Below are 14,464 nucleotides of genomic sequence, written 5' to 3' on the forward strand. Positions count from 1 at the left end.
CAACCATAATAAATCACTATAATGAGTCTTTTTTTCTGACTTTGATGTCTTGTAAAAAACAATTCTTCCATAAGTAAACAATGATTCTGATATGGTTGGACTTAGTACTTCCTAGACTACATGTGTAGGTACTATGAAGTACTTTTACTGTGTACTTTTTGAGAAATCCAATGTCAAAGTCTATAATAAAGCACTATAATGACTCCTTTTTAAGACTTTGATGTCTTGTAAAAAACAATTCTTCCATAAGTAGACAATGATTCTGATATGGTTGTACTTAGTACTTCTAAGATTACATGCACAGGTACTATGAAGTACTTTTACTGTGTACTTTTGGAGAAATCCACTGTCAAAGTCCCTTATAAATCACTATAAGTCATAAAAAAAGACTCATTAATCATAAATTTAGGGGCGGCTCACTTCACCATGTAAAAGCGAGGAGCGGCTGGCTTGACCGCAGTGAAAAAAGTCAGTGGCCCTAATCGTCTTTCGTGCATTTTGATCTAAAGGCTTGTGCTTAAAAGCTTGACATGTGTTTCTTAATAAATAGAAATAGTGAAGTTGATGCCTACGTATGTATGCATTTCTTTTCTAAACAAAAATGAAATTAAATGTTTTTTAGTTTTATTGTTTTTATTTATTGTTTTATAGTTTTTGTATTATTCTAAAATGTGGAAAATAGTTAGAATAAAGAAAACCCCTTCTATTAGTATGTGTTCCCTAGAGACAGCTTACAGTAGTTATAGTATCATAATACAGTGTTCTGTATTATTGATAATAATATATTACAATTATGGCAAAACTTTTGACTGGTAGTGTATATATATGAATAAAGGAAGAACAAAATGATGTGGAGTTCTCAGGAAATCCTTTTTTATTCAAAAGTTAGGTTTACAAAAGCATGAAATGGTTATATGATCACAGGATATCAATCATGAGTATAACTTCACCTTTAATGAGCCCACACATTTAAGCGCTAAGGGCCCATTCATGTTCCCTTTGGAGAGACAATTCAACTGTATTGATTTCTCCTACAGATAACTGTCTAGGGGGAGGGGGGTACACTGTGGGGGGGGGGGGGGGGGGGGGGGGGGGGGGGTACACTGTGAGGAGGGGTGGGTTGCAAGATGCCTTCCAAAAACAAATTCAATTTGAAAATGAATCTGGCTCAGCGAAAGGTTAAAAAAAATCCAACACTGACAGGAAGAAAAGTGGCATGGAAAGTTGCTTAATGTCATAATGATTATATACATTCATCAAGTCTTCATTTTAACAATGTTTGATCCTGAACAGTAATCTTTAAGCAAAGTGCAATTATCATTTTTTTGTTGGATCACATTAAGTTGATGTCAAATCTTAAGGCTCAAGTTGCTAAAAAAAAAAAAAAAAGGCCAATCATCCCTGAAGACTACTGTATTACACAATTTTTCCTTCTTTTTCCATGTTTTCATTCACTTCATCAGGGGGAATTTCCATTTCGGTTTGTTTTTGTTTCTCCATCTCCATCTCACTCTTCAGCTCACTCTCCAACTCCGGATGAAATGGCGTTTCCAGGATAGCTTTGTTTTTCTCTGATTTCTGCAGACCTTCTGTCAGGGAGCCATGGATTTTCTCCCAGGCGTCGATCTCTGAGCGCCACAGTGCCGCTCTGGCTCTGATGAACTGCGAGGCCTCGGTCTCGCTGCCTTTGGACAGACTGATGCTGTCTTTACAGATGAAGAAGACATCCATGCCGAGAAAAAGAGCATTCAGCCCGATGAGACCGGCTCTGGCGGACTTGGTGAGGGCAAGAGGCCCTTTGATTGCTGCCTGTCCGATATCTGGGATGTCTGCGGCCACCCTGGGCACGTTCCGTAAAGCTTGACCTTCCTCAGCCAACACCTTACCAGTGCTTACAACCAGCTCCTCATTTTTTAATATTTTAGAAAAAGAGGCAAGATCAACAAATGAATCAATACCTCTTACAATGAAACCACTTTTGACAAGCACCTTGCCCACTCCCACGGCTACATTTATCTGACTTGCTTCCATTCTGGCGTCAGTTTGATCGCTGACTTTCTTCAGACAATCCTGGAGACTCTGCAAATCCTTCATGAGCCCCTCGAAGACCTCAGTGGCTTTCTTTTGTTGTGTACTGTTTACTCCTAACTCTGTCGCCGTAGTGACAACGCCATTGACCCCGCTGGTGACACTAAGCCCTATCCCAGTCATGGTAAGACCCAGAGACACTCCAGCTGTTACAGGAATCAATGCTAAACCAATGATGGAAAGCACGCCTCCAATCGCCCCCACTGAGCTGCCCACCACACTGGAGATCTTTGCCCCCTTATTCATGGAGTCGAGCTGAACAGCAATCTCCTCCAGTCCATCTAGAGACTGCAGCAGGCGAGGTAGACAATCTCTGAACTCGTCGAGGAAGCCAGAGCAGTCATGAAACAAGTACACCAAAGAGAAGTGCTGGTTCATCCTGATGAAGAGAGAAAAGAGGAAATGAATAAAAGGATATTTAACAAAATAATTCACAACTGTAACTGAGGTCCTAACTCCTTGAACTCTTTAAAGCTCCTGCAGAGTTTTTAGGGCGCGGTCACACTGGCATTCTGTACCGTGCCCAAGCACGGTTCACCTCTAAAGTCCAGTTTGTTTGACCAGTGTGACCGCTCCATGCCGTGCTCAAGCACGGTACACTTCCTTGGCCATGGCACGCTTCGGAGAGGTGTGCTTTGGCACGGTACAGTTCATGCACAATCATAAACAACGTTAACAGCAAAATATCACAATGGCAATATATTGTCAAACTGAAGCGAGGGGTACAGTTATCTAACTGAAGGTGCACAATGTCGATATTCAAATGTTTTAATTAAGGAGCTTTAAATAAAGACGACTTCATTACTCATCATGGTGGTATTTAAGACATAAATAAGGGAAACATGAACAGAGTTTAGCTGACCAAAGAAGTTGACAGTGGGCTACAACAGCGTTGAAAAGATGAAGCCTGATATGAGGCGAACATAACATAACATACATATGGAACGATGCTGCTAACCTGATGTCATCCAGCTGATTGATGTGATAGAGCATCCTCTCCATGTCGTCTTCTGATGAATCCAAATCCAGGTCTACTGCAGATTTCTTGATCATGTTCAGGTCGAAGTCACTGAAAGTGCTTTTAAAGACACAGTTATATTTACTCACTGAAACCGACTTCTATCTAGAAATAAATTAAGATTTTCTTTTAAGGAATGACGGTTTACCTTTTCTCTAACAGCCCACAGATCCTCTGGGTGGTCTGGATGTATTTGTCCAGCTGATACGCCAGCACTTCCACATTCTGCATTTTGGGCTGGAAGAAGACCATTGCATCTCTTTTAAACTCAACGAGCAGAGGGCAGACCAGCCGTGCAGCAGCGATCACAACCTGAACATGATCGAGGCCGACCCCCTCTGGCAGGTGTAACACCACCTGCCTCCCCTCCACGAACACATGAAGTGAGGTGACTGCCAGCTTCTCTACCGCATCCAGGAAACAGTGGAGCTTCTCCAGTTCCATCAGAGTGTCCTTCAGCACAGCAGCCAGCTCCTTCTCCAGCTCTTCCAACCTGCTCTTTGCGGTCACCTTGCTCTTCATATACTTAAGAAAGGCTTTTCCTTTATTCTCTGACTGGCCAACATGGCTGATGTTTAGGTCGATGCCGTCAGCCCTGTCCTTGATGTCCATCATCATGTTTAACTCTGACTCCCTCCCTTGCATCCATTCAGGGGCCCTCTCACAGAATCCTCTCACCGTGTGGATGTGGATGAGGGTGTCTGCAGTGTAGCGCAACAAGGCCTTCTGGAGCTCCTTTCTGTATGAAAATAAAGGGAAACCAATCAACCCAGTGCAGTCTAGTTTTTTTCCATGCATAACTTTTCTCAGGGCCTTTGTTTCGGTTTTAATTGCAGTTGCACAATATGTCCACCAGATGTCGCCAAAGCGCATAAAAAGTCACAGTGACAAAACTGTTCTCGCTGTTAAATGAGTTAAAAGTTTCAGAAGACATTATTCATGCTCTAACAAGGCAGCATTTGGGATATTGTAAAGCTATCAGTTGATTAAATTAAATCAGAAATAAAACCAAGTTTATTTACATTAAGTTACATAATTAAAAGCTGAAATGTAGGACATGGTCTCCCACTGTTTGTCGTCCTGAATAGTAAATATATACATATATATATATATATATATATATATATATATATATATAGGTATATAAATTAGGACCTTTAAGTCAGTGTGAAAAACAAACTCAAAAGTATCACGTACTGTAGGCTAGATGCATGTTGTGCACTGGGGGTTAAAAGAACAATAAAATGTCGCATCATTCTCGTCTGACCAACTTCACAACATTTTTAAAAACAAAATTGATTGCGTATTCAACATTTAAAGAAACACACACAAATCAAACACTTGAAGGCAGCTCGTTGTATCTCAACGTACAGTTTTCTTTTATGCTTGCGATGGCACGTATTTATAATTTCCTGCGCAACAGTAGGAACAGATGCAGGGTTCCTTACCTTGACGCGGACATCCTTTTGCCTCTCTTTATGCTGCTGTCTTCTGTAACTTTACTGGGGTCTAAAATGAAAGTAGAGACTAGAGAGATCACACTTTTTATTGAAAACGCCCCTGTCGAAAAAAAAGGCCTGCATCAATGAAGGTAGATATGTTGCAAAATAGGAGAGCTTGTAGAATGTGATGTGAGAACTTGAAGGAAAAAAAGGTGAACTTGTATGTAAAAATGTTTACTTGTATAAAAAATCCACTACTTTTGCTGCAGAAGAAACGATATAATTCGCAAGGGATTGTGGGATAGGTAGTCCCTTGACTCAGGACAAAAATTATGTACACAGTCTTGTATCTTTTTCTTCTTAAAAGTAACTTGAGTCGTTATAGTGTTTATACTGTTAATGCAAGTGCTGTACTATCTTGTAGTTTGTGGTTGTGGTGAATACATAAACTGCATTCACTGGAGATTAACTTCTCATTGGCCAATTCCCCCCACGCGCAGACACAGCGAGGGGAAGGGGGAGGGGGAGGGGGGCATTTCTACACGTACAAATTTGTTTTGCTACAGACGTCTCGCAAAATGTGTTGCAAAACTCAAGCAGCGCAGATTCGTGCGAGAAAAGTAGTGGATTTTTTTATACATTAAACATTTTTACATACAAAGTTCACTTTTTTTTCCTTCAAGTTCTCACATCACATTCTACAAGCTCTCCTATTTTGCAACATATCAACCTTCACATGCGTCCGCCTGATTTCCTGTCACTGGTTCTCTCAAAACTTTCTGCAGCTCTTGCACATTTTCACTGAGGGGAATACCTGTCCTAAGTCCCCTAATCACACTCCTCTCACCAACAACCCCCCTCCAATAATCTCCGTTTTACCTATGGACCAAACTCAGTCTGGAAATAATGGTTTCATTTTCTGAGTCTCGAGAAAAGTATAATTCAAATCATATAAGTTTTGTTTATTTTATTGGATTTTGCATTTGTTAATGGTGAAGAATGGGGTTAGGACTTGACAAGCCTAGGCTTCTTCCTATCCCTTTTCGAACGAGTCAAATGTGTATTATATTGAAATTGGCTTTTTATTTTTTTTTATTTTATACAGATTTTTATTTTTTTTCATTTGTTTATTAATTTTCATCTATTTTTTAATCGTTCGAAATAAAGAAATAAAGAATATAAGTGTTAAACGGGCCAAAGGAGAAGACTCCCCTCCCGGTCCGTTATCTCCTCACTCACTCTCACATACGCAAAAACCGCTTTGCTCCTCAACACCGACTGACTTTTAGAATTCTCATCTTAATCTCAGAATTCTTAAATTAAAGTCTGAATTCTGAGGAGAAAAAGTCCAAATAAAAAAATTAAAATGACAAAAAAGTCAACCACCCCCCCCCCCTCCCCCCCTACGTATGTATGCATTTCTTTTCTAAACAAAAATTAAATGAAATGTTTTTAATGCATATTCAACATTTAAAGAAACACACACAAATCAAACACTTGAAGGCAGCTCGTTGTATCTCAACGTACAGTTTTCTTTTATGCTTGCGATGGCACGTATTTATAATTTCCTGTGCAACAGTAGTAACAGATGCAGGGTTCCTTACCTTGACGTGGAAGTCCTGTTGCCTCTCTTTATGCTGCTGTCTTCTGTAACTTTACTGGGCTCTCTTCATATTATCTGCGTGGCTAAAATGAAAATAGAGACTATAGAGATCACACTTTTTATTGAAAAGCTCCGTAGAAAAAAACTTCACATGACGCCCCTGTGTTTGCTTTCGTTTTCATCTCTCCGCGTCACGAGATGGAGACACACCCACAGGCCTACATTCGTAAGTGACTTTCTTTTGTTGTGTACTGGGATGATCGTAAGTGTACCTGGTACCATAACAACTCAGATTAAAGCTCGATGATGGACTGTGTAGTTATATCTTCACATCTCGACACTCCAGTGAAGAGAGGAGCCAGAGCTGTCAGCAGCTGATTCCCACCTGGAGGCGAGATGGATCAGGTGGTGGGGGAGGCTGATACATCATTCATGTATCATTGTTTTCATAGTTCTTCCCTACACAAGATGTCAATACAATTGGTCTATGACTTTCTGCTGAACTTGAATCGTTGCCTGGTTTGCATTTGGGGACAATTAATGACTCTTTCCACTGGGAGGGTAAACATCCCTCTTCCCATATCTTATTATTTTAAATTAATGTAAATGTTTATTTGCCCTTATCACTTGATTTGATTAACAAACAGTCACTGACCTGATCTCTTCCATGGTGATGTTTTTCTATATTTATTCAATGCTTGATACAGTTCTGTTAAATAAAGTCAACAACATATTAAATCATCATCCCTCTCATCCTGCAAGGCTTCTACATTTCTTTATATTGTTTTCCTCTCTTTCACTCCTTTCCTCATTACTCAAACTTTCGTGACTATGGAAGTTAACAAATGTCCTTGCCAATAATTCTGCCTTTTCCTAAATGTATAGGCTATAACTACATTGTAATTGATCTGGATCTTCTCCCATGTTAAGTCTTTCATATCTCCACATCCTCTTCCTCTGCAGTAACAACATTTAATAGTAGGCCTACTGTTGAAAAAAAATGTGTGTCCGTAAGCACTGCCAGTTCCTCCCCAGCACAAGTTTTTGTAACCAGGATAACTTAGTTCTAATTAAACCAAAACCATTGCCATCTGCTAGTGGGCCCTCCTGTGACTCTGAGCAAGTTTTTATTTAACCCACAGACTTTTAAGTCAAGAAATGGCTTAGGTTTTATGCATTTAAATATTAGAAGTCTTTGTGCTCAGTTTAAATTAGATCACCTGCAAACTCTTGTATCACAAACTGACCCAGATATCCTTGTGCTGACAGAAACTTGGCTTAAAAAGAGTATCCATGATTCAGAAGTTGTAACAAATAATTACAACTTGTACAGAAAAGACAGAGAGGGACGAGGAGGTGGCGTGGCTATATATGTAAAGGACTTTATATCTGCTACTGTTTTAAATACCGTCTCTATACCTCACTCGTTTGAATGTATTGCTCTACAAATTCAAATCTCTTGTAACAGATCATTGACTGTGCTAGGTGTATATAGACCACCATCAGCTAATCCCAGTGCTATTAATCAATTAACAGAAATGTTTTCTCAGTTCAGTACTTCAGAAATCCTGGTTTTGGGTGATTTTAATTTAAATTGGTTGTCAAATGATTCATTGAGCTTAAAGGAGATGTGTGACAATCTACATCTATCACAGATCATAACTGAACCAACTAGACCTAATTTGAAAGATCCCTCAAAATCAACATTCATTGATCTAATTTTTACCAATAGAAGGGACAAAATTACAGCCTCTGGGGTCTTCTCCCTAGACATCAGTGACCATTGTCCTCTGGCATGTATAAGGAGTGCTAGACTAGCAAAATCTAAGCCCAGGATTGTACTCAAGAGAAATATTAGAAATTTTAATGAACAGGTGTTTTTTAATGATATTGTGAACAGTAATATATGTCAAACATCTGAAATACCTGATGTGGATCATGCACTTGAATATTTTACAAATACATTTCTTAAAATTATTGACAAGCATGCACCTTTTAAAAAGTTAAGGGTTAAAGATAGATCAAGCCCATGGTTCTCCACTGAGCTATCATTACTCTTAAAGGAAAGGGACAAAGCCTGGGCATTAGCAAGAAAGACAGGCACAGCAGCCCATTGGCTTTTATTCAGACAACTCAGAAATAAATGCACATATTCACTGAGAAAAGCTAAAAACCTCTTATCACCAGGAGTTGATTTCTAGTTGCTCTTCAAACCCATCAAAATTCTGGAAAGCAGTGAATATAAACAAAAATAAATCCTCCCCATCTCTCCCTTCTTATGTTACTTTAAATGAAGGCCAAACAAATAAAACTTCAGATATTTGCCATGCCTTTAACCTCCATTTTGCTGCTTCCGGGAGTCAGTTTGAAACATTGTACTCTGGAAACACTGTTAATATCCGGCCGCTGGCTCATATTCCTACTTCCCACAACCATTCCCCTAAATTTCCTATACAGGCCTTCACTTCCTCTGCTGTAATGGAGGCTCTGCACTCTATAGATATTAGGAAAGCAAGGGGAGAAGATAATCTAGAGCCGTACTTTTTAAAACTCTGTGCCCCTCTAATCAAGGAACAAATTTCCTATATTTCTAATCTTTCAATCACCACTGGAGTTGTCCCTCAGGTTTGGAAGTCAGCACACATCTTCCCTCTGCATAAGGGCGGCGACAAAAACAAACTCAACAACTACCGGCCGATCTCCAAACTGTCCAGCCTCTCTAAAATCCTGGAGACATTAGTCAACAGTCAACTAAAATCATTCCTTTCAAGAAATTCTGTATTAAGTCCTCACCAGTCTGGGTTCAGAAAAAAACACAGCACCACATCAGCAATTACCTTTGTCAAAAATAATATTGTATCTGCTGTTGATCAAGGGAAATACTGTGCTGCCCTCTTTGTTGATTTAACTAAAGCGTTTGACACTGTTGATCACGCCATACTCCTGCAGAGGCTACATGATGTTGGTTTTGACAACTCCTCATTTAAATGGTTCCAGAATTATCTGTCTAATAGTTTGCAATGTGTGACTGTACAATCTGATCGCTCTGAATACTTACCACTATCAAAAGGGGTTCCACAAGGTTCTGTATTGGGTCCTGTGCTGTTCACGATCTATATTAATAATATTGCTTCTGTATTTACAAATTGTAAGCCCCATCTCTACGCTGACGACACAGTTTTGTATTGTTTTGCTGAGACTGCACACTTAGCAATGGAAACTTTACAAGAAGCACTTCCCAAATTACAAAATGCACTCCTTGATTTAAAATTATTACTGAATGCAGAGAAAACTAAATACATGCTCTTTACACGAGCCAGAAATACCACAGACAATGACTTGCATATAACAACTCTGGAAGGTCACAATATTGAAAGAGTATCTCATTATACATATCTTGGCATCTGGTTGGATCAATCCCTTTCATTTAAATTTCACATTGATACATTAACCACTAAACTTCGACAGAAAATTGGATACTTGTACAAAAACAAAGTGAACTTCCCCTTAGTGAGTAGAAAGCGAATAATTGAAGCCATCTTCCTATCTGTTCTGGACTACAGGGATGTCATTTATAGACATGCTTCTGCCTCCACCCTAAAATCATTAGACACAGTTTATCACTCCGCCCTCAGATTTATCACTGGTGACAAATGTTCCACTCATCATTGCATCCTGTACGATAAAGTTGGTTGGCCTTCACTAACAGTTAGACGTGAACGGCATTGGCTGCTATTTATTTATAAATCACTTGCGGGTAATCTACCAGCATACATCACTTCTTTATTAATCTGGGCTGATAATCAGTATCAGACTCGATCAAGTGATTGGCTAATGTTAACGGTTCCACATGTAAAAACGAACTTTTGGGAAAACATCCTTCACTTTTTGTGCTGCACACACCTGGAACACAATACAAAACACATTAAAACTCAATAAAATGGTTACCATGGGTCAATTTAAAAACTTGATCACAGTTCACTGTACTCTTGAGTGTAAATGTTATTAACTGTAGTTACCTGCTTACTGCTTATTCTTCTGGTCTTATAATCTATGTATTTTGTCTTTGTTGTTTTTTGTCTTTTTTGTCTCTTATTCGTTTTAATTGTACTCTCGGTGTCATTGTAAATGAGGGCTTGCCCTCAATGATTTCTCGAGAATAAATAAAGGTAAAATGAAACATACATTCATCAAGTCTTCATTTTAACAATGTTTGATCCTGAACAGTAATCTTTAAGCAAAGTGCAATTATCATTTTTTTGTTGGATCACATAAAGTTGATGTCAAATCTTAAAGCTCAAGTTGTAAAAAAAAAAAAAAAGGCCAATCATCCCTGAAGACTACTGTATTACACAATTTTTTCCTTCCTTTTCCATGTTTTCATTCACTTCATCAGGGGGAATTTCCATTTCGGTTTGTTTTTGTTTCTTCATCTCCATCTCCATCTTCATCTCCATCTTCATCTCACTCTTCAGCTCACTCTCCAACTCCGGATGAAATGGCGTTTCCAGGATAGCTTTGTTTTTCTCTGATTTCTGCAGACCTTCTGTCAGGGAGCCATGGATTTTCTCCCAGGCGTCGATCTCTGAGCGCCACAGTGCCGCTCTGGCTCTGATGAACTGCGAGGCCTCGGTCTCGCTGCCTTTGGACAGACTGATGCTGTCTTTACAGATGAAGAAGACATCCATGCCGAGAAAAAGAGCATTCAGCCCGATGAGACCGGCTCTGGCGGACTTGGTGAGGGCAAGAGGCCCTTTGATTGCTGCCTGTCCGATATCTGGGATGTCTGCGGCCACCCTGGGCACGTTCCGTAAAGCTTGACCTTCGTCAGCCAACACCTTACCAGCGCTTACAACCAGCTCCTCATTTTTTAATATTTTAAAAGCAGAGGCAGTATCAACAAGTGAATCAATACCTCTTACAATGAAACCAGCTTTGCCAAGCACCTTTCCCACTCCCACGGCTACATTTATCTGACTTGCTTCCATTCTGGCGACAGTTTGATCGCTGACTTTCTTCAGACAATCCTGGAGACTCTGCAAATCCTTCATGAGCCCCTCGAAGACCTCAGTGGCTTTCTTTTGTTGTGTACTGTTTACTCCTAACTCTGTCGCCGTAGTGACAACGCCATTGACCCCGCTGGTGACACTAAGCCCTATCCCAGTCATGGTAAGACCCAGAGACACTCCAGCTGTTACAGGAATCAATGCTAAACCAATGATGGAAAGCACGCCTCCAATCGCCCCCACTGAGCTGCCCACCACACTGGAGATCTTTGCCCCCTTATTCATGGAGTCGAGCTGAACAGCAATCTCCTCCAGTCCATCTAGAGACTGCAGCAGGCGAGGTAGACAATCTCTGAACTCGTCGAGGAAGCCAGAGCAGTCATGAAACAAGTACACCAAAGAGAAGTGCTGGTTCATCCTGATGAAGAGAGAAAAGAGGAAATGAATAAAAGGATATTTAACAAAATAATTCACAACTGTAACTGAGGTCCTAACTCCTTGAACTCTTTAAAGCTCCTGCAGAGTTTTTAGGGCGCGGTCACGCTGGCATTCTGTACCGTGCCCAAGCACGGTTCACCTCTAAAGTCCAGTTTGTTTGACCAGTGTGACCGCTCCATGCCGTGCTCAAGCACGGTACACTTCCTTGGCCATGGCACGCTTCGGAGAGGTGTGCTTTGGCACGGTACAGTTCATGCACGATCATAAACAACGTTAACAGCAAAATATCACAACGGCAATATATTGTCAAACTGAAGCGAGGGTACAGTTATCTAACTGAAGGTGCACAATGTCGATATTCAAATGTTTTAATTAAGGAGCTTTAAATAAAGACGACTTCATTACTCATCATGGTGGTATTTAAGACATAAATAAGGGAAACATGAACAGAGTGTAGCTGACCAAAGAAGTTGACAGTGGGCTACAACAGCGTTGAAAAGATGAAGCCTGATATGAGGCGAACGTAACACCAAATTGCAGTGAATAAATACATTAATCCTGCATTTTACCTTTGAAGGCTCATTTTGTCATCTACAATTAGTTAGATATCATCATGGATAATTTTATGATTTTCTTACAATTTATCAATTATTGCAGAATCGCTGTGTCATGATATCAACGTTATCTTGGGCCACCTATTGTGTATCCTGAGTATACCCTGATTGTATTACTTAAAATGACCAGAATGCATACATATGGAACGATGCTGCTAACCTGATGTCATCCAGCTGATTGATGTGATAGAGCATCCTCTCCATGTCGTCTTCTGATGAATCCAAATCCAGGTCTACTGCAGATTTCTTGATCATGTTCAGGTCGAAGTCACTGAAAGTGCTTTTAAAGACACAGTTATATTTACTCACTGAAACCGACTTCTATTTAGAAATAAATTAAGATTTTCTCTTAAGGAATGACGGTTTACCTTTTCTCTAACAGCCCACAGATCCTCTGGGTGGTCTGGATGTATTTGTCCAGCTGATACGCCAGCACTTCCACATTCTGCATTTTGGGCTGGAAGAAGACCATTGCATCTCTTTTAAACTCAACGAGCAGAGGGCAGACCAGCCGTGCAGCAGCGATCACAACCTGAACATGATCGAGGCCGACCCCCTCTGGCAGGTGTAACACCACCTGCCTCCCCTCCACGAACACATGAAGTGAGGTGACTGCCAGCTTCTCTACCGCATCCAGGAAACAGTGGAGCTTCTCCAGTTCCATCAGAGTGTCCTTCAGCACAGCAGCCAGCTCCTTCTCCAGCTCTTCCAACCTGCTCTTTGCGGTCACCTGTGTCACCTTGCTCTTCATATACTCAAGAAAGGCTTCTCCTTTATTCTCTGACTGGCCAACATGGCTGATGTTTAGGTCGATGCGGTCAGCCCTGTCCTTGATGTCCATCATCATGTTTAACTCTGACTCCCTCCCTAGCATCCATTTAGGAACCCTCTTACAGAATCCTCTCACCGTGTGGATGTGGATGAGGGTGTCTGCAGTGTAGCGCAACAAGGCCTTCTGGAGCTCCTTTCTGTATGAAAATAAAGGGAAACCAATCAACCCACTGTAGTCTAGTTTTTTTCCATGCATAACTTTTCTCAGGGCCTTTGTTTCGGTTTTAATTGCAGTTGCACAATATGTCCACCAGATGTCCCCAAAGCGCATAAAAAGTCACAGTGACAAAACTGTTCTCGCTGTTAAATGAGTTAAAAGTTTCAGAAGACATTATTCATGCTCTATTAAGGCAGCATTTGGGATATTGTAAAGCTATCAGTTGATTAAATTAAATTAGAAATAAAACCAAGTTTATTTACATTAAGTTACATAATTAAAAGCTGAAATGTAGGACATGGTCTCCCACTGTTTGTCGTCCTGAATAGTAAATATATATATATATATACATATATATATATATATATATGTATATATATATACATATAAAAATTAGGACCTTTAAGTCAGTGTGAAAAACAAACTCAAAAGTATCACGTACTGTAGGCTAGATGCATGTTGTGCACTGGGGGTTAAAAGAACAATAAAATGTCGCATCATTCTCGTCTGACCAACTTCACAACATTTTTAAAAACAAAATTGATTGCGTATTCAACATTTAAAGAAACACACACAAATCAAACACTTGAAGGCAGCTCGTTGTATCTCAACGTACAGTTTTCTTTTATGCTTGCGATGGCACGTATTTATAATTTCCTGTGCAACAGTAGTAACAGATGCAGGGTTCCTTACCTTGACGCGGACATCCTGTTGCCTCTCTTTATGCTGCTGTCTTCGGTAACTTTACTGGGCTCTCTTCATATTATCTGCGTGGCTAAAATGAAAATAGAGACTATAGAGATCACACTTTTTATTGAAAAGCTCCGTAGAAAAAAACTTCACCTGACGCCCCTGTGTTTGCTTTCGTTTTCCTTTCTCCGCGTCACGAGCTGGAGTCACACCCACGTATGCCTACATACCTGAGTGTTTGTTCATAGCTCGATGGTCCAGTAAGTTCAGTTTTAAACATTCATGTGTCATTGTTTTCATAGTTCTTCCCTACACAAGATGTCAATACAATTGGTCTATGACTTTCTGCTGAAGTTGAATCGTTGCCTGGTTTGCATTTGGGGACAATTAATGACTCTTTCCACTGGGAGGGTAAACATCCCTCTTCCCTATTGTATAATTTAAATAATATTTCTTTGCCCTTATCACTTGATTTGTTTAGCAAACAGTCACTGACCTGGTCTCCCATGTTGTCCACATTTGTGTTTCCCTTTACAAGCAATGGCTGCAGCCATCTCTTGCACATTTTCATTGAGGG

At 40.2% G+C, this 14,464-nt stretch overlaps 1 protein-coding gene across 1 annotated transcript; it reads right to left on the minus strand.

The window, feature by feature from the left end:
- Positions 1–851: 851 nt before the first annotated feature.
- On the minus strand, positions 852–14,356 carry apol (apolipoprotein L). Its single transcript, XM_061027013.1, has 9 exons — positions 13,891–14,356; positions 12,578–13,177; positions 12,370–12,489; positions 10,493–11,575; positions 4,807–4,811; positions 4,555–4,615; positions 3,255–3,845; positions 3,047–3,166; positions 852–2,467 (listed from the first exon to the last, which is right to left on the minus strand). Exons 1-9 carry the CDS (start codon positions 13,902–13,904, stop codon positions 1,417–1,419), a joined length of 3,645 nt encoding a protein of 1,214 aa, XP_060882996.1. The 5' UTR covers positions 13,905–14,356; the 3' UTR covers positions 852–1,416.
- Positions 14,357–14,464: the final 108 nt, after the last annotated feature.

Source organism: Labrus mixtus, chromosome 20, assembly GCF_963584025.1.
Source record: "Labrus mixtus chromosome 20, fLabMix1.1, whole genome shotgun sequence".
Lineage (NCBI taxonomy): Eukaryota > Metazoa > Chordata > Actinopteri > Labriformes > Labridae > Labrus > Labrus mixtus.

Bases quoted from the DNA above. Each gene is read 5' to 3' on its own strand.
- apol (XM_061027013.1), bottom strand. The intron at 3,167-3,254 runs GTAAACCGTCAT...TGTCTTTAAAAG, and splicing joins TGTGGGCTGTTAGAGAAAAG to CACTTTCAGTGACTTCGACC. The intron at 2,468-3,046 runs GTTAGCAGCATC...TCTCTTCATCAG, and splicing joins AATCAGCTGGATGACATCAG to GATGAACCAGCACTTCTCTT.